The 23,279-nt window shown below is 39.5% G+C and overlaps 2 protein-coding genes across 2 annotated transcripts in view; both read right to left on the minus strand.

Annotated features, from left to right (window-relative positions):
• The window catches only part of LOC115219454 (multiple epidermal growth factor-like domains protein 6), a 374,545-nt gene that overhangs the window by 99,726 nt on the left and 251,540 nt on the right, over positions 1-23,279 (minus strand). The window lies entirely within an intron of this gene.
• Positions 1-23,279, minus strand: part of LOC115218886 (protein draper) — a 77,431-nt gene that overhangs the window by 42,253 nt on the left and 11,899 nt on the right. The window contains exons 3-5 of the mRNA XM_029788880.2: positions 22,146-22,298; positions 3,071-3,220; positions 1,877-2,020 (exon numbers count right to left, since the gene is read on the minus strand). Of these exons, the coding sequence (XP_029644740.2) occupies positions 1,877-2,020; positions 3,071-3,220; positions 22,146-22,298 (447 nt within the window). The remainder of the gene's footprint in view (positions 1-1,876; positions 2,021-3,070; positions 3,221-22,145; positions 22,299-23,279) is intronic.

Here is a 23,279-nt window from a genome sequence, read left to right on the forward strand (position 1 = left end):
ATAGCATTTTCAAAGGAACAACCAGACCCAAATTATGAATGATATCCTATACAAGTTACCACTATATCGACCAGACTATCGGATGTTGTTACACTTGCTCGCGCTATCATAGCTTTTGAATAATGCCGCCTCATGCTGGCTGGGCTGGCAGACCAACATCCCCCTGAACAGAACACCAGTTTGCCGAAGGTTTATCCATTTACAGCTGAGTGAACTGGGATAACGACAAAGAAGAATTTTACTCTAGAACTCAACGCATCACTGGTCCGAGAATTGAAACACCGATTTTACAATCATGGATGCAACAACCTAACCACCAGAACATTAATCTCTCTCTCTTTCTTTCTCTCTCTCTCTTTCTCTCTCTCTCTTTCTCTCTCTCTCTTTCTTTCCCCCCCTCTCTCTAACAAGATTGGTTAAATAATCTGAGTTATATTTTCAAATGCAAATTATATATCTATTTGAAATTTATATTTCTATAGGGAAAATTGTTGCTATCTGTAACACAATTTCTACTGAAAGATATTATACTTATAGTTTTTATGTAGATAAAATGGTATAGACGCAAGCGAGGCTGTGTGGCAAGAAGTTTGCTTCACAATCAGATTTGTCTGGGTTCAAGTCCTATTGCGTGGCACCTTGGATAAGTGTCTTCTGCTATAACCCCAGGCCGACCAAAGCGTTGTGGTAGATTTAGCAAACGGAAACTGAAAGGAGCTTTTCGTGTGTAACATGTGTGGGTGTGTGTTGGTCTCCCACAATATCTTGATGACCAGTGTTGGTTTACATTTGCATAATAAGTAATGAGGTCGATTCATTCGACCAAACAAAACTTTTCAGGACAGTGCCCCAGTATGGCCGCAGTCCAATGACTGAAGCAGAAGATATATCTGCACAAATATCTGTCATCTTTCGAACTTATTTTGTATAACAATTAATACATTCTTTTATTATTTGTTTATTTATATTTATATATATATAATCTTTATCTTAAATTGAAAATTATTTCAAACCGCACAAAAGATACAATTATTTTATTTTTTCATAAATTGATTCAATAAAATGACTTCTCTTTTAAAGGTCTGCCTTGAGTCAGTCTGAGAATTATTCTTATGCCTCTGAGCGTGTATGATAGTTTGTGTGTATGTAGATGTGTGGTTACTTACAATGCACTCATACTCACGAACACAAAATCACAAAGACAGGCAGACATATGTGTATATATACACAACCGCACAGATACACACACACACATTTCGTTTATTCTCCCCTCCCCCTCTCTTATAAGCTACTCCTCATCTACATGCATTCATACAAGCATACCTAAACACAGGCGTAGGAATAATTCTCAGACAGACTCAAGGGAGAAATTTAAAACAAAGGAAATGTCATTGATGAGGTCAAGAATAGCAACGAAATCACCTTGACACACAAGCAAACGATTGCTTAACGAACACATAAAACAAACGAGCGGTTAGTTAGTTTGTTAGTTATTGAACCGTTTGACTAACAATGAAAATGTCATTTTGAACCAGTACGTATGTTTACTGGGGCAATGACCCTCCCAACACAACAAGATTTGTTTCCACACACGAATTCGAATCAAGAGTCTTGCAATCCGCATACAAAATAAAGTATTTTACAAAATACTTTTTAAAAAATTAATTCGATGTCAAGTGGTTTAGATGAAAAAAAAGTATTGTTTCAGTAATATGGTGTCTTGTGAAAATACGTTTACTTAAGGTTTTTTCAAAAAAAAAATTGATTTGATGATAAGATGTGGTTTTGGTATCACTGATAATGCATGACATGAAATACCCCAAATACATTTGAATAAACAATTGGAAATCGCTCTTAATGTGAGAAATCAACATACCAAATAACTTAATATGATAAACTCCAGCTTTCCCAACAATATACAATACAGAACTCTTTACGTCACCGGTACAAATTGTTCTATTTGTGTTTGGTTTTAGATAGCATTCCATTCCTTGTGGATAGATAACGTTCATTTTTGAATCTAGAGAGAACAGAATATACAATATACATAAAAATAGAAAATTTATGTCAGCAAATGTTAAGTTTAAATAAATATAAATAAAACAAGTGTGCGTGCGTATGTGTGTGTATTTATACGTCACTACAGTAAACAGGGTCACTAATCAGTACCAGTATTGCTAAAAATAAGAGTCAAATCAACTCAATAGTCACACATACATACATTTATATATATGCATGGATACGTATGTATCCATATCAGTGTATATGTCACGAGATCTACTTCACAGCCCTTAACTGCTCCTTTAAAAACTGCAAGTCACCATCTTCATCATCAACATCATTGTATCAGCTGCCTTTTAATATATATGGTATATTTAGCACCCTGTCAGCCAGATCCATGACTACATTTCGATACTAATTTGCAGTGATCTCATTTTTCTGACATTATCAATGCACTTGAGTAAGTATGACTCTTGCAGTGTCCTTTCTGCTAAATATTTTGGGCTTTTTATGTCTGCATAGAGAAAACTATTAAATACACCGATTATTTTTCTTAGACGTGCTCTGAAATCAGCCGACATTCGTGAAATTGATAAATATATTGATGAGAGGAAGAGGAGACAGAGAGCGAATGGTAAGGAAAGGTCTACCTTTGCACTGAAATACTTGCATTATTAACATTATTTTAGGTGGCGAGCTAGCATTCATTCCGGCGCTTTCCTCTTAAATTCTGGGGTCGATAAAATAAGAACTACCCTGCACTAATTCAAGTTTGGATTTTACACAGACTTGTAAGAATCTACGTATATACCACGTTGCCAATAATTTCAGAGATTCTGCTCACTTGGAATAATCGTTATAAATTTTCTAATAAGCATTAAAAAACCTGCTCAGTCAACTTGAACCAATATTTTGATACTTTCATAAAATAATATTATATTGTCATTCAATTGATAATATCTGAATACTGTGTATTTAAAACGAATTAATTTCGATTTATCATTATGAAAAATATAATCACTACAATCATTATCAACAATATAATAGAATATGAAATATTATTTCTCACCTGTAAAATTACTGTAAATTTCTACAGTACTAAATCTGTATGTGTTTCTGAAGAATATTCTTATTAGGCGTTTCACTGCATGTTTGTTATCAGAGGAAAATAAATAGGAATGCGTCTTCGACTCGTTCTTTATGAATTCATGATATGTTCCTGTATATAAAGAAATAAGTTTAGATTATTAAACTGAAAAATCGGAAAATGAATGCGAATAGCAACAAACGGGAACAAGTGTTCAGATAAGTAATGGTATATTTTAGAAACAAAAGAGATTTTTTACATTTGAATTACAACAAATATTAACACTTAGAAACTACAAGTTTTATTCTGATTATAGAAAGAGGTTACAAATATTGTAAAAATGTTCTTTTATTTTCCGAAGATGCAGCTGTATTAGTCCTGGTGTATATACTCGAAGGAACAGCCTCTATTCAGTTTATATTTACATTGTGAAAGAAAATACAAAACAATCCTTCCATCACTACGTTATAGTGAAACATGTGGTGAGATTGTGAGATCTAATACTCTGAAGAAGGAAGGCGCTGAGCTGGGAGAAACGTTATCACGTCGAACAAAATGCCTAACAGCATTTCGTCTCCTAAAACGGTGAGGTAGGGGAACCGTTAGAACGGTGCGCACGAAGCGCTTAACGGTATTTCATCCGTTTCTGAATTCAATTTCCATTTTACTTTTCATCCATTTGAGGTCGTTAAGCTATCAGTTGATCACTGAGATCAATATTATCAACTTCCCAAGAAATAGTTGCCCCTGTGCTAGAATTTGAAACCTATATATTTATAGAAATGAATATACGTATGTATGTATGTATACATGCAGCTACACACACACACACACACACACACACACACACACACAAATACACACACACACACACACACACACACATACACACACACACACACACACACATATATATATATATATATATTGTAGGAAGAAATGGAGCTGAACGAAGATTTAACAAAATTCCTTTCTATTATTTTCTACATGTGTTTCAAAGGCTGCAAAGTCCATAATTCGGATTGAATAAGGAGTCCATTTTGCAGCCTTCTCTTCAGGAAAATCCAGGAACTTAATTCTCCAACAAAATGCACAGCAAGCTTTTCGACAAACGCTCATGAGGAGCCCATGGAATAAATGGCACCATTTATTCAATAAATATATAAAACTTCAAATTTCCGCACTAAGGCACGGATTTTAGGCCCCATGGTCGTAACCTCAACCGTGCTTTTTCTGTTGTGATTTTTGCTACCCAGGTATCGGTTATCATTTGAATTATCCGTAATAAGATAATTCATTTATCTACTTCAATAATTATATATATATATATATATATATATATATATATATATATATATATATATATGTATATATATATATATATATACATATATATATATAATATATAAATATATACATACATATATGTACATACCTTCATATATATGTATATATACATGCATATATGGGTACAGGACATCAAAAAAACATTGAACACAATGTGAAACGAAAACAAAAACATAGAAAACGAACTTTTTTTCGAACAATGAAATAAACAGAGAAACGAGACATGATACACTTGTGTGATTGAGTGTGTTTATGTTTGTGTGAGAATATATAGATATTGTTACGAATGGGAAAAATTACAACTTCTAGTTCGCACGACGTGGATTAGAACACTCCTCTCTGGTTTTATAAGCAAAGGCAGTGTGGTTTTGGCGTAACTGGCTGTGTAAGAGAACGCAGTGTGATTTTGGGGATCTCAGTCACAGATTTCTTAATTAATAATTTTTTTTGTAACTAAACAGTTTGAAACTTCGGATACTGGTTGAACGTGACACGTAGAACGCGGTTTACTCTTAACATTCTTAATAAAATTTTGTATTTTAGAGTTATTTCGTGTTAAACTTGTCGTATTTGGGGAATTTTAACCAATCAATGACGTGTAGTCAGCTGAAGAAGGTTACATTACGAAAGTAATGGAAGAGTAACCACTTCCGGGTCATCGAGTCATGAAAGACAGAGAGGTGGGAGAAAAGTATAAAAGAAAAGAAAGGTGGGTGAGAAAAACAGAAAGTTTTTTTTATAGGGAATACATAACTGTGTGTGTGTGCGTGTGTATTTTTTCCATCTTATCCAATGTGTCTTCTCGTTTATATAATATTAGCGTGTGGCATTTCCAGCAGGTCAAGCAACAATACAGATTGTCAGATTTTCTCGCACACACATACATACATGCATACATGCACACATACATACACACATACATACATGCGCATATACATACATACATACATACAAACATACATACATACATACATACATACATACATACATACATACATACATACATGTACATACACACAAATATACGTTTTAATCGTTTTCAGTTAACTCGTTCAATGAATGCGTCTGATTTTTTTAATGTAACAAATCAGAGAGAGGGAGAGAGAGAGAGAGAGAGAGAGAGTATTTCTTTATTCACCATAAGGTTGAGAAAAAGAGGGGACAAAACAAACGTTGGGGTCAGGGTATCGAATGAGACGAAACATATGAATAAACAAACAATTAAAATATATACAATTAAATGAGAATGAGTGATTAACAAAAAATGAAGCGGAGGACGCGGTCGACCCCACAAACCACATACTCACACTGAAGACTTTGCTTTATCCTTTTTTACATTCTCGATTAAACAGGTTCTTTCACTCGCAACATACTTGCTATAGACTTCCATCTTTTACGAAACACACTTTGCGACAGGCATTTCTCGAGACTGGAGATAAACATGCCTGTTGCAATTCCTTTTACTCTCGTCTTCCACACTACTTCTTTCGCCATAGCAACTACCGAAAGAAAACAGGCTCGCTCCTCCCTATTCAGGAAGGTCGGCGTAACTATCTTAATTACAGATTCGCTCGACAGTTGTACTCTTCTCGAATGCGACAGCAGGTGTTCTACATAAGTCCAGAGTTCAGTCACCTTGGGGCATTGCACAATCGCGTGCAGGACAGTTTCACTGTCCCTCTTACATCTTGCACAAACCGGCGAAGTTGCACACCCATGTCTAAAGAGCTTATCTCGAACCGGTAAAGCTCCTCTGTAATATTGCCAGGCCAGGGACTTTTGGTAATTATCCATAGGCCCCGGACCGAATGTTCTTTGGAACAGGCTGGCCAGTTGATTTTCGTCGAAGCCCAGAGTTTCTCCTAGGACGTCGTCACACTTAAACTCTACTAACCCTCTATAGAAGAACGAGGTAGTAGCCCCGCCACCGGCGTTGCCCGACTGGGAGAGAAGCACGAGTGCCTGATAGCACTCTGCATGCCACATGCCCAACCTCGGTCTACACTTGATCCATGGGTTCAGTTCGTTAAACGATGTGAACTGTGGAAATAACAGCTTGACAAACGGAGACCACACCTGCTCACCGTCCAGGTAAATCCAGAGGTGCCTAAGCCTGAGCGCATGTCTGCGCATTTTTAGCCACGGCATCCCTAACCCACCGTTCAGCGGCTTTTGGCAGCAAATAGAGCGCCTTACAAGAGGTCTGCTGCCCCTCCACAAAAAGCGAAAGAGCATGCATTCCAGTTTGTTCAGCCACGAATCGGGGCAAGGCACTACGGTTAGGCGGTAAGTGATTACAGAGGCAATAAACACCTCCGCCCTCCCTTTCAAGGACAGCTTCCGCTCAGACCATGTCTGAGTTAGGAGAGCCACCTTTCTCGCCACATCGCTCCAGTTCTTCTCTATCTGGAGATCTGGACCTAACCAGATCCCAAGCATTTTCACCGGTCCTTCCGTCCAACGTCCTACGACGCTGTCGGAAGACATCGACTTGCCCCTCCAGGTGCCGAGTTGCAAGCCGACCGATTTATCCCGATTGACTTTCGCTCCTGCCACCGCTTCGTAGTCTCTTAAGGCCTCACCCACCCACTGTAGGTGCTCGACTCGGGAAACGATGACGGTGATGTCGTCCGCATACGCCGAAGCTGACTTTCCGCACCCTAGATCTTGCGGAGTGCCTCTCATAGTTTCCAACCTCCTCAGCAACGGCTCGAGGGCCAAAACGTAGAGAAGCGGGGAGAGAGGACACCCTTGACGTACCGAACGTTCAATGCTGAACGGCTCCGAAAGGAAACCATTTACCCGAACTACCGATTCGATGTTGCTGTATAAAGCGATGATCCATCCGCGGAAGGTCGGGCCGAAGCCAGCCGCCGCGAGGACCGCCGCCAGATACTGATGGTCCACCCTATCAAACGCTTTCGATTGGTCCAAGTGGACCATAGCCCCACCCTTGCCAGGAATCCTATTTACCCTTTCTAAGGCATAGCGTAGAAAGTGGAGATTGTCGTGGATGGTCCTTCCAGGGATGGCGCAAGTTTGCGCCTCGCCAAGTTCACCCACGACCCTCGCCAACCTTTTTGCTAAGACCTTGGCCAAGATCTTCAAGTCTGCGTTAAGCAGGGTGATAGGCCGGAAATTATCAATTAAATCCCCCTTGTTTGGGTCCTTTCTTAACAGCGCTACCACCCCTCGGCTCACAGACTTAGGAATTCTCCCGTTCTGCTGCCAGTTGGTGTACACGCATGCAAGTAGGTGCCCAAACAAGTCTGGCATGCTACTATAGTGTTCGTAAGGCAGACCATCGAGTCCCGGCGATTTGTCCCCGCCACAGTCTGCCAACATATCCTCGACTTCTTTGGCTGTGATCGGCGCCTCACAAGATTCCGCGTCCGGCCTCGATAGACGCGGCGAACCGGCTAGGAAGTCTGCGAGCTTCTCCCCGCGCTCCAGCTCGCCGCTCCTCCCGAATAGCTGGGCGAAATGATCATGAAACACCTTGCACATCTCCTCGGGTTCGTTTACTAATCGACCATTTGGGCCCGTCAAGGATCGAATGGTTGAGTTGTTGCCACGCTGGCCCCCTACCACCCGGGCCCATCCGGCCGCGTTGATCCCTTCCTGTCTCATTGCACGGATCTTAGCCCTGACAATGCACCCTTCATGTTTAGCTTTGAGATGTGGGTCTAGTGCTAACCTCGCCGCTAACACTTTCGATGCACTGCCTGACCTCATTGCCTCCTCTATTGCCTTAACTAGTTCCTTTTCTACTTTGTTTCTAGCACTAGCTAGTTCTTTGCTAAACCTAATTGACTCAAATTTGATGGCTCTTTTCAGGGCGTACCACCATTTATTGCTGATAATGGATCCGGTTAACGCCCTCATTACTAATTGTTTAATCCGATTCCTGTAGGCTTCACAGTCCAATAGTGACTTGTTTAGCTTCCAGTAACCGGTACCTCGTTTACACATGCTATCTATGTCGAGCGTACAGGTCACTAATTTGTGATCGCTGTAGCTGACGATATGGTGTTGTGGACAGCTAAGTATTTTCTTATCTTTCCTTCTAGTTATGATTCTATCGATATAAGATCTGGACGACCCGTCGTTTCTTGCCCAGGTCCACGCTGGAGTGTCTGGATGGTCCAGTCTGAATCTATCTGCCAATTCGAAACGACTTAGCATATCGTTGAGGTGAGGTAATCGCCTCGTATTCTTTCTCGAGCCAACATAATCTACGCTTGCATCGCAAATTATGTTGAAGTCACCTAGCAATACTAACGTGTTCGACGTGCCAAGAAAATTCTCTAGGCTTTTGAAATACTCTTTCTGCCCGGCTTTTCCTTCGCAGGGAGCATAGACAGCGACCAGCCTGAACACTTTACCACTGCTGTGCGTCACATCCAAAACGACCAACCTGCCTTCCGGATCTATAAAGACAGTTCTAATCTCTAAATCCAGGTTTTTCCTGACCAGCACTGCCACTCCTCCTCCCCCTCCAGGTCGACAGGGAGAAATGTATTTCTCGTAGCCGTTTAGAAGGGGCGAAAAAGCCTGCAGCCCACTCAGTCTGGATTCGGTAATTACTACTACATCCAAACGATGCGACCTAAGGTCGTTAAGGAGGTAGCCTTGCTTCCAATACGACCCCAGGCCGCGAGTATTTATACAACCGAGTTTAAACGAGAAAGTGAAAATTTAGTCGAATGTTTAAAACTTACTGTTTTAACAGAAGAGAGGGTGTAGTTTCACCCTCATCTTTTCTGTCTGTGAGTGTTGTGTTTTGCGAGGTTAGTTTTTTTGCGAATTGTTTGTACAGATGGCTTGAAAGGTTCATCTGTAACGAGCCTACGTCCTCCGCAAAAGATTTTTTAATTTCAAAATAATCCGCGTTATCTATCGTATAAAATTCTACATTTTCGGATATAATACTATTTATATCTGTTGCGATATATTTTTTCGCCGATTTCAGTAAATTAATTTTTTCCCTTAATAGGTTATTGTTTTTATTTATTGCCGTGAAGGTGTTTCTTTTTTTTTGTTAGGTGATTGTGGAGGGGGCTGTGTGTGTGTGTTTGTGGGTGTGTGTGTGCTTGTAGAAGCGTGGGTGTTTGTAGATGTGTGCGTGCTTGTGGTAGGTGTGTGAGTGTTTGTGTGTGCTTTTTCCAGTGTGTGTGTTTTTTTGGCTACGTGTGTGTTTGCGACTGTATTTGTGGGTGTGGGTGTGCTTGTCTGTGTCAGAGTATAGTCCTGTGTATCCGAAGAGGGTGGATTTTTCCGTTTCCGTCTTCTTTTTGAAGCTTCCACGTTGACCCACTCCTGGATGTTATTGTTGTTGTTGTCATCGTTGTTATCGTTGTTTTCTCCCGTTGTCGGCTGAATTTCGGCAATTGGGGTGCGCGACGTGGCTGCTATTTCTAGCGGTGAAGTTGTTTTCGGCGTCGTGCTTGCCTCTGTAGTATTTTCTTTCGCTGTCTTCTTGCAGCTCGACCTTATGTGGCCTTTCTCGCCACATTTATAGCACCTCGGTTTTCTTCCCTCGACTATTACCATCAAGGTGGTATCTCCAATGGTGAGGGAGCTTGGCAATTTTTCCAAGTCCGAGAGGTTCGCTTGGATCACAAGCTCTAAGTCCTGTCCATACCAGGTTGTGGGGCGATATCTTTTAGACTGAAGAATGGCAATTTCTTCCTCTTTGCCTAAGAGAATCGCTGCTGTTATGAAATCCACATCTATTTCGGGCGGAATGTCCGTAACCGTTATTCTGCTAGTTCTCATTCCTAAATAAAATGGTAAAAGAACTACCTCTTCTGACTTCAACGTTCTTGTTGAATGTTCCCTAGCTATTTCTTCGCTAGGGAAACGCACCTCTACCGTGCCGAAGCGACTACCCCTTGTTATATAACTTGTTTGTTGCCATATCGGCCTCAAACATTTTTCAATGGCTTCTCTCTGTACGAAGTCAATTTTCTTATTTTTGACATTATACGTCTTGTATATGACAGTTTTTCTCTCCGTCGCGTAAATCAATTCACTGGGAGGGAACAACTTCACATTATCACCTTCTTTTTTTAGTAGTCCTTGGTATTTCTTTAATTCTTCCTTGTTAATGACTATATTTTCACAGGGGCGAGTTGCTGCACTCGCAAAATTTATTTTTGCCTTTTCTTGTCGTTTACTAGCTTCGCCAGACATATTGTCGTCTGCTTTTGTAACGCTCGCGTGAGACGTCTCTTTACTTCTACCTTCCTCCTCCCGCATTTTCGCCTTCATGCCTTCAAACAAATTTTCAACGTTTTCCTCCGACTCGGAGGAGACTGGTTGCAAATTCATGTCTTTTTCGTCACTTCCCCCTTGAAACAAGGGGGAAAAAACAGCAGAACTCTGCTGCAACAGCAGAAAAGAAGTGGCCTCGACGACCAAAACAGCAAATTTTCAAACTTTTCAGCACAAAAACAATCTTTCACTGCGGAGCAAAGAATTAACACGACCGATAAGAGAGAGAGAGAGAGAGAGAGAGAGAGAGAGAGAGAGAGAGAGAGAGAGAGAGAGAGAGAGAGAGAGAGAGAGAGAGAGAGAGAGAGAACGCAAGAGAGAGTGAGAGAGAAAGAAAGGGAGAGAGAGAGAACGGAGAGAGTGGTGGTGTGTTGACGATCTGAACGACAGCTTATGTAAACTTACCATCCCCCTACCACTGCATATTAATTTATTAAACCCTCTCCTCTTCCTTGGTTCCATTCGGGGTTTTTATCAGCTTTACATATTCAACTAGCAGATTGACCCGGCTTTGCTCGGGTGGATAGAAATTTGATGGATAACTTGTTTAAGCGTTAATTTTAACGAAATTGCATTCCATTTTATCCATACTTTTGGAAAAATCAAAACAAAGATATTGTCCGCAACAGCGCATATTTTTATAAATTTGAAGAAAACAGCAGAACTTATGAAATCTGCTATTCGAATAAGGCTCAAAACACATAACAAAGTACAAAAGTGTCAAAAGAAGACAAAAATATGTAAATGTTTGACAGATACATTTGGGAACATAGCTAAATTAGCATAAGGGTGAAATTTTTCCCAGAAAAAAGAAGATATTGACGGTCCATTTTTATATTTAGTTTTGTAGAACAAAACATCCAAATGAATAATTAAACCAATAATTATATGATCGACGTTGTAATGAAGAATTGTATTGCATCTTGTGAAGGCGCAGAATCCAATTGATTGAATTGTCTGATTTGAAAGGTTGCATTTGATTTGAACTTGAAACCACATCATCTACAAAACCTCTGCATGCACAATGTTTTTTGTTGTCCTGTTTGGAGCAAATGTTTTTACTGCCGACTTGGGAACATCCAACATATAGTTGGCCGTGGGAAAAACAATGATCTCCAAGATGCAGTCCTGCAACGTTTAACGTCTGACCCTGAGACTTATTAATTGACATTGCAAAAGCTAAACGGAGTGGAAATTGCGTCCTTTTGAAAGAGTACGGTGTATCAGCGCCCGAGATAGTAAGAGTTACCCTTGGTATAACAACTTCCTCTCCTTTTCCACAGCCAGACATGATTGTTGCATGAATGATGTGATTTGACATTCTATTCACAACAAGGCGAGTACCATTGCAAAGTTTAGGAGGAGTTATATTTCTGAGAAGTATGATAGGACATCCTGCTTTGAGGTACAACATGTGTGGAGGAAAACCAGGAGGATCCGATGAATTAAGAAATTCAATAGGGTATTTAACAGTATCATAGGGGTCAACGTTCGAATCAATTGATTTAAAAACCATAGAATTTCCCGGAAGTGTTTCAAGCAATTGCCGATTGATTGCAGAGACGGTCACGTTTGTAGGTGATAAGATAGCTCTTTCACAAAGCCATGTATGATTGAGTAAATTTTCAGGCAATTGTGGAAAAACGGCCGATTTAAGATCATCGATACTACCAACCAGGGAACACAAATGCTGAATTGCAATATGGTCGTGTTGGTCTTTTGGTACCCTACCGTCACCCAAAAGAAGAAGATCCTGGGCGAACTTTTCATGTTCAATGTCTCCATGTAATCGAACACGCATGTTTGTGGTTAATCTGAGTGTTGTTACTTGTGACCACAATGAAGAAGATTTCAAGCATGCCCGAACCTGATCCGCTCTTGTGCCCTTTGGAATTACTGGCAAAGTTTGTCGAAAGTCCCCAGAAAACAATACTGTTAGGCCCCCCATACTTTGTGGACAGTCTCTTACGTCTTGTAGAGTCCTATCGAGGGCCTCAATAGCTCCTTTGTGGGACATTGTGCATTCATCCCAAACGATGAGTCTACACCTTCTGAATAGATCTGCCCGCTGACTGTCCTTCTTAATGTCACAAGTAGTAGTTTCACTGGAGGTTAAATTAAGGGGAAGCTTAAACGTTGAATGTGCTGTCCTGCCACCAGGAAGAAGGGTTGCAGCAATACCCGATGAAGCTACAGCTATTGCAATAAGTTTATTTTGTCGAACTTTTGCCAAAAGTAATTTAGTGACAAATGTTTTGCCGGTACCTCCGGGAGCATCAAGGAATAAAATGCCACCACATTGACTGAAAACGTTAACAACTGTGTTGTACGCGGACAATTGATCTGCAAGTAATTTCGGTTCCATTTCAAGAACCTGTTTTGATAGAGCATGGATATCATAAGAAGTTTCCTGGATGATGAAGGTTGGAATACCTTCAGAGTCAGTCCGATGAGTTTGTGGAAGTCCGTATGATGGTAAAACAGCGCTACCCATAAGTAAAAGCCTATTTTCTATGTCAATGAGTGCTTGATTGTAAATTTCGTCAGTAAAGACGACTTCAAAATGAGGAAGTTGTTGCTGAGCCTGATGCAATAAATATGTCAATTGGTTGCGAAACTTCAGCCATAGCGTGTTCGGATCACTTATGTTGCAATGTATAAGAAGTTTTGCGAACAGTTCTCGCGCAGTTCCAGCTGAATGTGATGAAGCAATCTCCGCCAAAGTTGCGTCCCATCGTGAGTCGTCTTCTAGCATACCACGCGCCAGACAGGCTTCTCTGAATGTAGGATAGACATGATTGTCGATAGTTTTTAGGTCTTCAAATGAAGTGGCTCCTGTTACCTCATGAAGTAGCATGCGTAGATAAAAGCATTCATGTTGATTTGGAGGAACCGTGTACACTCTGCCTAAAGAAGAACTGAACTTGATATCCGATTGACCATCTAATGGTTGGCCATTTTTTCGACGACTCCATTTTTTGTTATCTCATGTATCGTATGACGGAACTTGATTGTAAAACAATGTTTTCGCGAAATCATATTTCTGACACAACTTGAAGAACCCTGTTAACGTTGTCTCTCGAGAGGTTTCTGCTAATAAAGAAGCATTCTCACGAGTGTAATACGTCCACTGACCATTTTCGAGGTGAACGGCTAAGTGTATGATTACAGGATGCCTTTCATGAATAGGGAAGCCAAAGAATCGCCAAAAGGCCTCGCTACTACTTATGTAGCGCCCAACTTGATATTGCATCACTTCGTCTCTACTGTCCCCGCCACGTAGAGTAAATGAAGCTGCGTCGGAGCCCTTAGTTATGTACTTACATATATATTGGATGCACCTAACAGAACTACAAAATTCAACATTGATATGTGCATCGAAAACGCTCAACAAAAATGGACAATATGGAATAACCCATCTGTTGTCAGCCTCGTAACCATTAACAATGGCCGTAAAACCTCCATCTTCAGGGCGCCTACGTCTGTACAAAGGGTAGCCGTCAGTGTCAGTCTGAGTTTCACGGACGAAAGAGCGTGGAAATGTTTTGGTACCTCTCTTATTGCCTGAAACGCACGGTAAATCAGTTCTTAAACCAGGCCCACACGGACCGTGCACCATATGAGCCTTAACTTTCATGTACAAGTCCTTATCGATAGAAGGATCAGGGAACTCCGCCGAGATTATGCTGTCAATATCGTTTGAATTGACCTTCGTTGCCAACCAGATGAGAATATGAGCATGAGGAAGCCCTCTTTTTTGCCATTCAATTGTATACACGTCAGCTATAACGGGACCATAGACCTCACCTAATTTGATAAGATCCATGAGCTTAAGTAACTTAAGATGAAATACCCTCGCTGAGAGATCATAACGGCGTGTGACTGTCTGACCAGGAAGAAGTTCGTCCTCAATTTCCTTCCATTGTAGGAATTTGAACAATAAAATCTTAAAGTCAGTCAGAAGACACCAATTCTTGTAATTTTCAGTCAAATCATTATAACAAAATTTCTAAATTTTTGATTTGATTTGAATGAAGCAGGGCATTTCCTAAGCGGCTGATTCATTTATAAAAAATACTTGGTTTTTTATTCGGTTGAGTCAAGAACAAGTTAAAAAATAATAACTTACGAACGATTGAGCCTTTCAACGTTTTCGATGAAAAGATTAATTCAATCTTCTAATTTATTTTTATCCATCAAAATATGTTGATTTTTTTCAGGGAACGCTTCAAATTCACACTCATTTAATAAACACAACAGTATGAAAACATTTAAGTCATTTAAGACTGTCTAAGGGAAATAACTATATAAGCATTTTTAGAGAGTTACTTCCCTTATATATATGCCAAAAATGCATTAAAAATGGGAAAAATGATGGTAATTTTTTTTTTAAATCGTAGACTCATCGTAGACGCGCGCTAATACCCAGAAGGGTTCGATATGAATCATGACTATAAGATACCCGCTTTTGGTTAAACTGCACCGCAAAATGTGGGAGTAGTTAGGAATCTAAATCGTAGGAGACAGACACCACACAACCTCACTTTTATATATATAGATGTGCGTATGTATTGGTATATATATATATATATATATATATATATATATATATATATAGATATAGATATAGATATAGATATAGATATAGCGAGAAGTTGATGCTATAATAGATAATGGTGTCATTGAGACCCAAATCTGTCAGGTAATGCTGAGTAAGTGATAGAGACAGACCATAGTTAAGTTCCAGATTCGGTAATATTGCGAATAAAGGGTTTGTCAGCGTGTGTATATATGAATTTTTTTGCATAATGAGATAAAAAGCCAAGGCTGTATAGATATTAGAGCATTTATAGATAGAAGGTCTTACAGCTGTTTCTAGGATATTAATTAATAATATCCCTTCATCGGAGACGGTCCGAGAGGAAAAATTAAGACATAGTTAGTTTCGATGTGATACAAATAGAGAGTGAGGTGGAGGAAAGAAAATAGATGTAAGATATGTATGGTTACTGAGTTCGTAAATCCGTTTTATAGGCATAATGGTATATATGTGTAATATTCCAATATCCTTTGAGTAAAATCCAAAAGTCGAACAGAGTTTAATATGAGTCCATCCAGGTATAGAGTTTATAAGCAATGTAAAATTCTCTTAAAGTTGGTCATTCCCAGTAGGGAATTTATATAGAGTGTACACTCTATATAGAGCTACACTCTATATAAATTCCCTACTGTATTATCCATATTACATGATGTTACATGCTATGAAACGGTCCAAAACTCTAGTCAACAAAATCTAAGACTTTGTAAGATTAATAACTTTATACTGAGAAGGTCTTACAGAAAAAGAATATGACTATATTACCAATTTTAGATGAATACCTAGACGCTTATATAGCATACCAAAGTCCACGACACTGAAAATAATAACTAAAGCATGCTAAGGATCTACTGACATATACATCAATGTCTCCTTACCAAATGATTTGAAATTAAGACAATAATAGCTGGTCCAGCATGGGAATAACTTTATAGAAATCCTTCTTGAGTTATTCCTCAAGCATACCAGAAGTTTCAAAGCAGATACTAAAGCATCTTCCGAAAACAGTCGATGAAAATCACTGATAGAATCTTTCAATGTTCTGAGTCTTTATTCAAACGTCTCTCGCGAAATACGAATACAGGTTATTAAATCCTGGTTGGATCATTATAACGATGACTTCCTCACCGCTTGACAAAGTATCTGTAATAGGACAAAAGTTTCTTCTGGAGACATTATGTTCCCATGATAATTTTTATTCCTATTTTTATATCATTTCTTTATTTGTATGATATTCTAAGCTATACATACATCCTCTATATAAGATATATATGTCCCTAGTATATTAGTCTAATCCCTTCCATAAGCATGTAACCATCATTTTATAAAGAAAAAACCACAACCCTGAAGAGATTCTACCCGATATTATTCAAAATGATAATTAATTCTCATCATTTGAATTCTTGAAATTATGCAATTATTTATAGGCTGGAATCGAAACGTACACGCAAGCTTTTCTAAAATTTTATTTGTATTCAGATTTTATCTTGGAATTATCTAAATGAATTAATTTACACCCTTATCAACTCTCCATTTTCCCAGCTTTAATTAGATAATACTTACAACAATCCTATACATATTGGGGAGACTTTCCTTGAATGTGTTGGCGATTAAACCAGTGAAATTTTGGATATATTAATCCCTTGAGAAGATAATATATCCTCGAATTGACTACACACACACACACACACACACACACATATATATATATATATATATATATATGTATGTATGTATGTATGTATGATGTATATATATATATATATATATATATATATATATATATATATATATATATATATATATCACTGGTTTAATCGCCAACACATTCAAGGAAAGTCTCCCCAATATGTATAGGATTGTTGTAAGTATTATCTAATTAAAGCTGGGAAAATGGAGAGTTGATAAGGGTGTAAATTAATTCATTTAGATAATTCCAAGATAAAGTGAAGGCCAAAAGGATGAAGAAAACATCCAGGACCCAACAAAAGACAAAACCGAGGAACCTAGAACAAAGGCAAACAATGACACATGTCCAGCTCCCAACACAACTGAAGACCAAAGATGGCCGCAAAAAAAGAAAAACACCCTAAAATTGATGGGAAACAGGAGGCAAAAGACAAGAAAATTAAAGCTAAAACAAACCCTGTTCAGAAAAAACAAAAGAACCCCAGCAAGAACATCTGCAAATTCTACCTGAAGGGGGACTGCTGGTACGGCGTCGAAGGTGCGAACTGTCGCTTTGCACATCAGAAGCCCTACCAAAACCGCTCGGACACAAGACAAAAACCCCTCCCTGGGGGAGAACAAAAAGATAAAGAAAAAGCAAAATATAAAAGAAGGAAAAATAGCGCACGGACCACTGAAAAACGATATGTGGATGTGGTGCGCGGTAACCCAACAAATGGCCAGCTTCACCCAGATGTGAGAAGGGCAGCAGCTGAACAGCAATCTTTTTTGTGCGTGGCACAAAAAATTGTTCAGCAGCTGACCTGGCTACAAGCACAAAACTGGAACTACCACCACATAAGGCCACCACCAACAGATGCAGGATGGCCACCACAGACACCAACACCAACACACACACCACAAAAATATTTCTACTGTACGTAGGAGGGCTGCTGCGCGGCAACTGTAAAAGGAAAATCTCATTCCTGAGAGACCTTGTGACTTGCAATCAAGCTATATGCATAGCACTCACAGAAACGCATCTTGGACACGATATAGGGGATGCAGAAATACACATACCGCAATATGCAGTCATACACTCAGATAGAAAAGGGAGGAGCCATGGTGGAGTTGCAATGTACATCCGAGATGACCTCACACCCCAGGTCCTGTTGTCATATTCAAACTCAGTGTGTGACACTCAAATTGTATACATAAGACAACTGAATATCGTCATATGCACTACATATCGCCCACCAGATGCCCCAAATCACCCGGGCATGTTTGAAGACTGCCTAACAAAAATAGAAGTCCTCACCAACCTTGAACAAAACAACAGTGTATTCTTCATGGGTGACTTTAACTTCCCCCACTGTGGAATGGCCTGGGGGGGGCAGATGCTCTCAGGGATGACACACCATCAGCAGGCACAGGCAAAGTCCCTGCTCCATCTCACAAATGCCTCTTTCTTGGAGCAAATAGTTCTGCAACCAACAAGGGGAGATAATATACTGGATCTCTGCTTCACAAACAATATGGATATTATCCATAATGTTTAAGGTGATGCCGACAATGATCTCAGATCACAACATAATAGAGCTGTCTATGTATGGACCAAAAGCCCCCGTAGACATACAACCTATACGAAGCATCCACCATCTCTCCAACTTAAACTTTCATAAAGCAAACTGGAAGTTGATTGAGAAAGAGATCCTCAAACAGGATTGGCCTAAATGTCTCTCCACACCGGACATTAACATGAAACACAAACACTTCATGTCCATAATACTAGCCATATGTGACAAATATGTACCAGTGTACAGGGCCAGCACACACAAAAACAAAAACAGAATCTCTAGAGAAAGGATGATTCTTATGAGACAACGGACAAGGATTGCGAACCGCCTGAGTACATCAACATTGAAGATGATGATATCACACTAGCCATAGATGAGATTGACACAAACTCAGCTGCTGGACCTGATGGATTTCCAGCGATCCTTTTCAAATCGTGCAAACGAGCCCTTGCAAAACCGCTACAGCTTCTTTTTCAGAGCTTTCTTGCAAGTGGTAAGCTCCCAGTCAAATTGAAAGAGGGGGTAATATGCCCTATCCATAAGGGAGGTAGCAGAGCAGATGCTAAAAATTATAGGCCTATCTCTCTGACCTCACACATCAGCAAAGTCATGGAACGAATAGTCCGCAAGAAACTAATCATGTTCCTTGAAGAAAATGACTTGCTGTCTGACACCCAGCATGGATTTCGACCAGGTAGAAGCTGCCTAACACAGCTCCTGCAACTCTATGACTGGGTGTTAAAACAGCTACTAAATGGCACAAATGTGGATGTAATATATCTCGACTTTGCAAAAGCCTTTGATAAAGTCGACCATGGTATGATCTGTCACAAACTGCGTGGTCTCGGCATAGGCGGAAAACTTGGAGAGTGGCTGCACAACTTCCTAAAAGACAGAAGACAGGCAGTTGTGAGCAATGGAGCCACCTCCAAGGAAACACAAATAACAAGCGGTGTTCCACAGGGCACTGTCTTGGGGACACTGCTGTTCATAGTGGCCCTTTCAGACATGCCTTCAGTTGCTACGATGGCCACCCTTGCTAGCTATGCAGATGACACAAAAGTCTCCCACACAATACACAAAACCCTGAAAATATTGCGCATCTGCAACAGGAGTTGGATAAAATATACAGGTGGGCTGAGGACAACAACATGCAGTTTAATGCAGGTAAGTTCCAGGCCCTCCGCTACCGGCACACAAAGGTAAACGACGTGCAGACTGGATACACTGGCCCAGGAAGAATTGCAATCCCTGAGTCAAAATCAGTGCGTGACCTAGGCATTGACATGAGCAATGATGCATCTTTCCAAGTGCATATTACTAATCTGGTGATACAATGCAGACGGCTAGCTGGATGGATTCTCCGAACTTTCAGAACAAGAGAGAAGGAGACACTGATGGTCCTCTGGAAAACATTCGTCCTCAGCCGCTTGGACTACTGCTCCCAACTATGGTCACCACACAATATAAAACTAACAGCAGAACTCGAAGCAATTCAGGGAAGCTACACAAAGAAGATCGTCTCAATGCAAAATATCAGCTACTGGGAAAGACTGAAAGTATTAAACCTCTTCTCCCTAGATCGGAGGCGGGAGAGGTATGCGGTGATATACATCTGGAAAATCCTGGAGGGTCTTGTCCCAAACTTTGGCATTCAAAGTTACTCCAACCGCAGAACGGGGTGCCACTGCATGGTGCCAAAGATTCCAACATCACCATCAAAATACAGGACCAGATAAAGCAAAAGCTTGGGTTTCAGAGGACCACAGCTCTTTAACATCCTCCCTAAATGCCTGAGAGACTTACATGGTGTGGATGTGGGTTTCTTTAAAAATAAACTGGATCTCTTCTTGTCGGGAGTCCCAGATGAACCTACCTCACGGCAGGAGACGCAGATGCGGGCAGCAGCATCGAACTCCCTTGTTGATCAAGTGCCACGTATCAGAGGTGGATTCACATATTAATGTAGCTCATTCAGCGGCGGTGCCCCAGCATGGCCGCGGCCTTCGGGCTAAAACATTTTAAAGGATTTAAGGATTTATATATATATATATATATATATATATATATATAAATATATATTTATATATATGTATGTGTGTGTGTGTATGTATGTATATATGTGTGTGTATGTTTGTGTGTGTGTGTGTGTGTGTTTGTGTGTGTGAATATATGCATGTGTGTACGAACGTATGCATGTGTGTGTGTGTGTGTGTGTAACAGCATCATTGTCATCATCGTTTAACGTCCAACTTCTTTGCTCACCTGGTTTAACGTTTTGACAGAATGTGACAAGACAGCAAAATGCATCGAGCTCCAGTACCTGCTTTGGTATGATTTCTACGATTGGTTGCTCTGCTCAACGCCAAGCAGTTTGCAGTGTGCTGGGACTTTCTTTCTCGGTGATACTAGCGCTAGTTATGTCAGGAGCAAATTTCCAAGAGAATACTCCCTAGATTGAGTGGGGACACAGTATTGAGGGATGAGGTTTCTGTCAGGTGTACAGGGGTTAAAGTATAATAACGTACAGGAACAAGTGTCTTGATGTAGAGGAGATATAGCACTACCCTTTATGAAAGGTAAGAAATACATCACGGTGATGAGGTGTTAGGGGTTACCCTCAAGGGACAAAGGAAATATAAGTGAGAACAGAGAAAGAAAATCAGAAAGTGTAGGCAAGCAGTGATAAGTTAGCAATTCTGTGAAAAGAGAATGGGAAATGGTTAGTGATGGGGACAGAGAGGAATCCGGTGAATGTGGAACACGTGCAAGTATCGTTAAGGCTGAATCTCTGTTTTGGGACCACTCGATTTCGGTGATCGAGTGGACATTGCACCTCATTGTAAAATCTTTTCATAACTCATTATTTAAAAATTTTTCTTCGTCTTATTTTAACCCACTTTTGTTATTTTTAAGTTCCCCGATCTGTATTGTCCCTTCTTTGTTGGCCCCTTGTGGGTAATAAAAAATCATGAATCTCAGTTTTGTGGGAGGTAGTGAAGGGATTAGGTGAGGGTGAGTGAAGAGGTGGAGGAGAAGATAAGAAATAGAATATAATAAAGGGTGTGAAAAGCAACAGTATAATGCGACCTTAGATGAGAAATGGGGAAGTTTCATGGTGTATGGGGTTTTCGGAATCGGAGTCTAGCGGGAAATAGAGGTGGAAATTGCGTATATGTGTGTTTGTGTGTGTCATGTATATATGGGTGTATGTGATGTCGTGTGCATGTGTGTGTACTTCAAGAATGTGATAAATGTTATTTGTCAGTATACAATAATAGTGTAACATATTTTCGTTTATAGGATTTAAACTGTTGTTTTACGGAAACAGGATTATTATTGTTCTGCATATCTCAAACTTTCTTATATTAAAGGAATCTGTAGTGCAAACTATTTGTTTTTCATATGAATTAATACCTTCATATCTCTGCACGTTAGTCAAACAGAATTACAATGTCGGGAATGAAAATTACGCTTTAAACAATAGTACTTTTTAGCAGTATCTTCAGACAACCAACTTTTAATGAAATTGTAATTTAAACAGAATATATAAGAATGTAATGTTCAGCAACCCTGCTACTTTGTAACTTACGTTTTTGACAATATGGCTTTTTATATCCAGGTAAGCATCCATTTTTACATTTACTACGGATTTGGAACTGACAGTCACTAAGGTGTTTACAGTGACATTGGTATTTCTGGTTTTTACCAAACAAGTCAACTCCATCATGACCTTTACAACTGCCTGAAAACAAATAATACATCAACAATATTACAAAATCTCTTTCAATTATTGTCTTAATAAATAATATTGATTTCCTTCATATTAAACTATATCTATGTTATATAAAATGCTATAGATGAATATAGCGTTGTGATTCATATAATTTAAAGAGCATTAGCAATCTCAGTGATAAGGAATAAATTAATCTAACTATTAGAATCGGTTCACAAACGGTTTACTTCTGCGACGCTCCTCTGTCTGCCCTAAACATTAATTTACTATTTATCGCACATTTTTGATTTAAGAAGTGAAAGAAAATTGATAATTAGTGTTTATGAACTACAGATTCTGAGGGTTTTAAAATATATTTCGTGTATATATTTTCCTCACATTTAATGACACATGCTTAATGCGTGTGTTGTTGTTTAGCCGTCACTCAGCATTGACTGAGTTGATCTACGATTGAAGGCTTTACACCTATGTCTATCCCGTTTCTACTCAACCCATCCCATATATTTTTCTCTCAGAGAATTACTATATGAGTTTATCTGGTCAACTAACGAGAGGGGAGGTGCCACTCATCAATGCAGAATATTAGGTTTGTCATTTTTTTCTAATAATTCTGAATTATTGAAATTCTTAAAAATTTAAGAGGTTCTTTCCATTTGCTTTATTTACTCCTAGGAAAAACGGTGAGATGTGCCTAGTAGTACTGGGATAAATTGAAGATTTAACATTCGTAGAGGAGAATACACACACACGTATATTTTTTCTTAAGCTTTGTTAAAAACTGGTTATTCCACATTAAGAGCTTTGTCAACTTTTGTGTGGAATATAAATGTTTCACAACCTTCAAAAGAGAGGTCCACTGTAAACTTTTATGAACTCGAAAATACAATACAATTGTTTCGACACATCTAGCATCGATCTGTCACGGGTGGAATACTTCTCAACTGGGTCAGGCGCATCCGACCGTGCAGATGTGTCTCTTCGGGTTATTAA

The sequence above is a fragment of the Octopus sinensis genome, linkage group LG14 (genome assembly GCF_006345805.1).
Source record: "Octopus sinensis linkage group LG14, ASM634580v1, whole genome shotgun sequence".
In the NCBI taxonomy this organism is placed as follows: domain Eukaryota; kingdom Metazoa; phylum Mollusca; class Cephalopoda; order Octopoda; family Octopodidae; genus Octopus; species Octopus sinensis.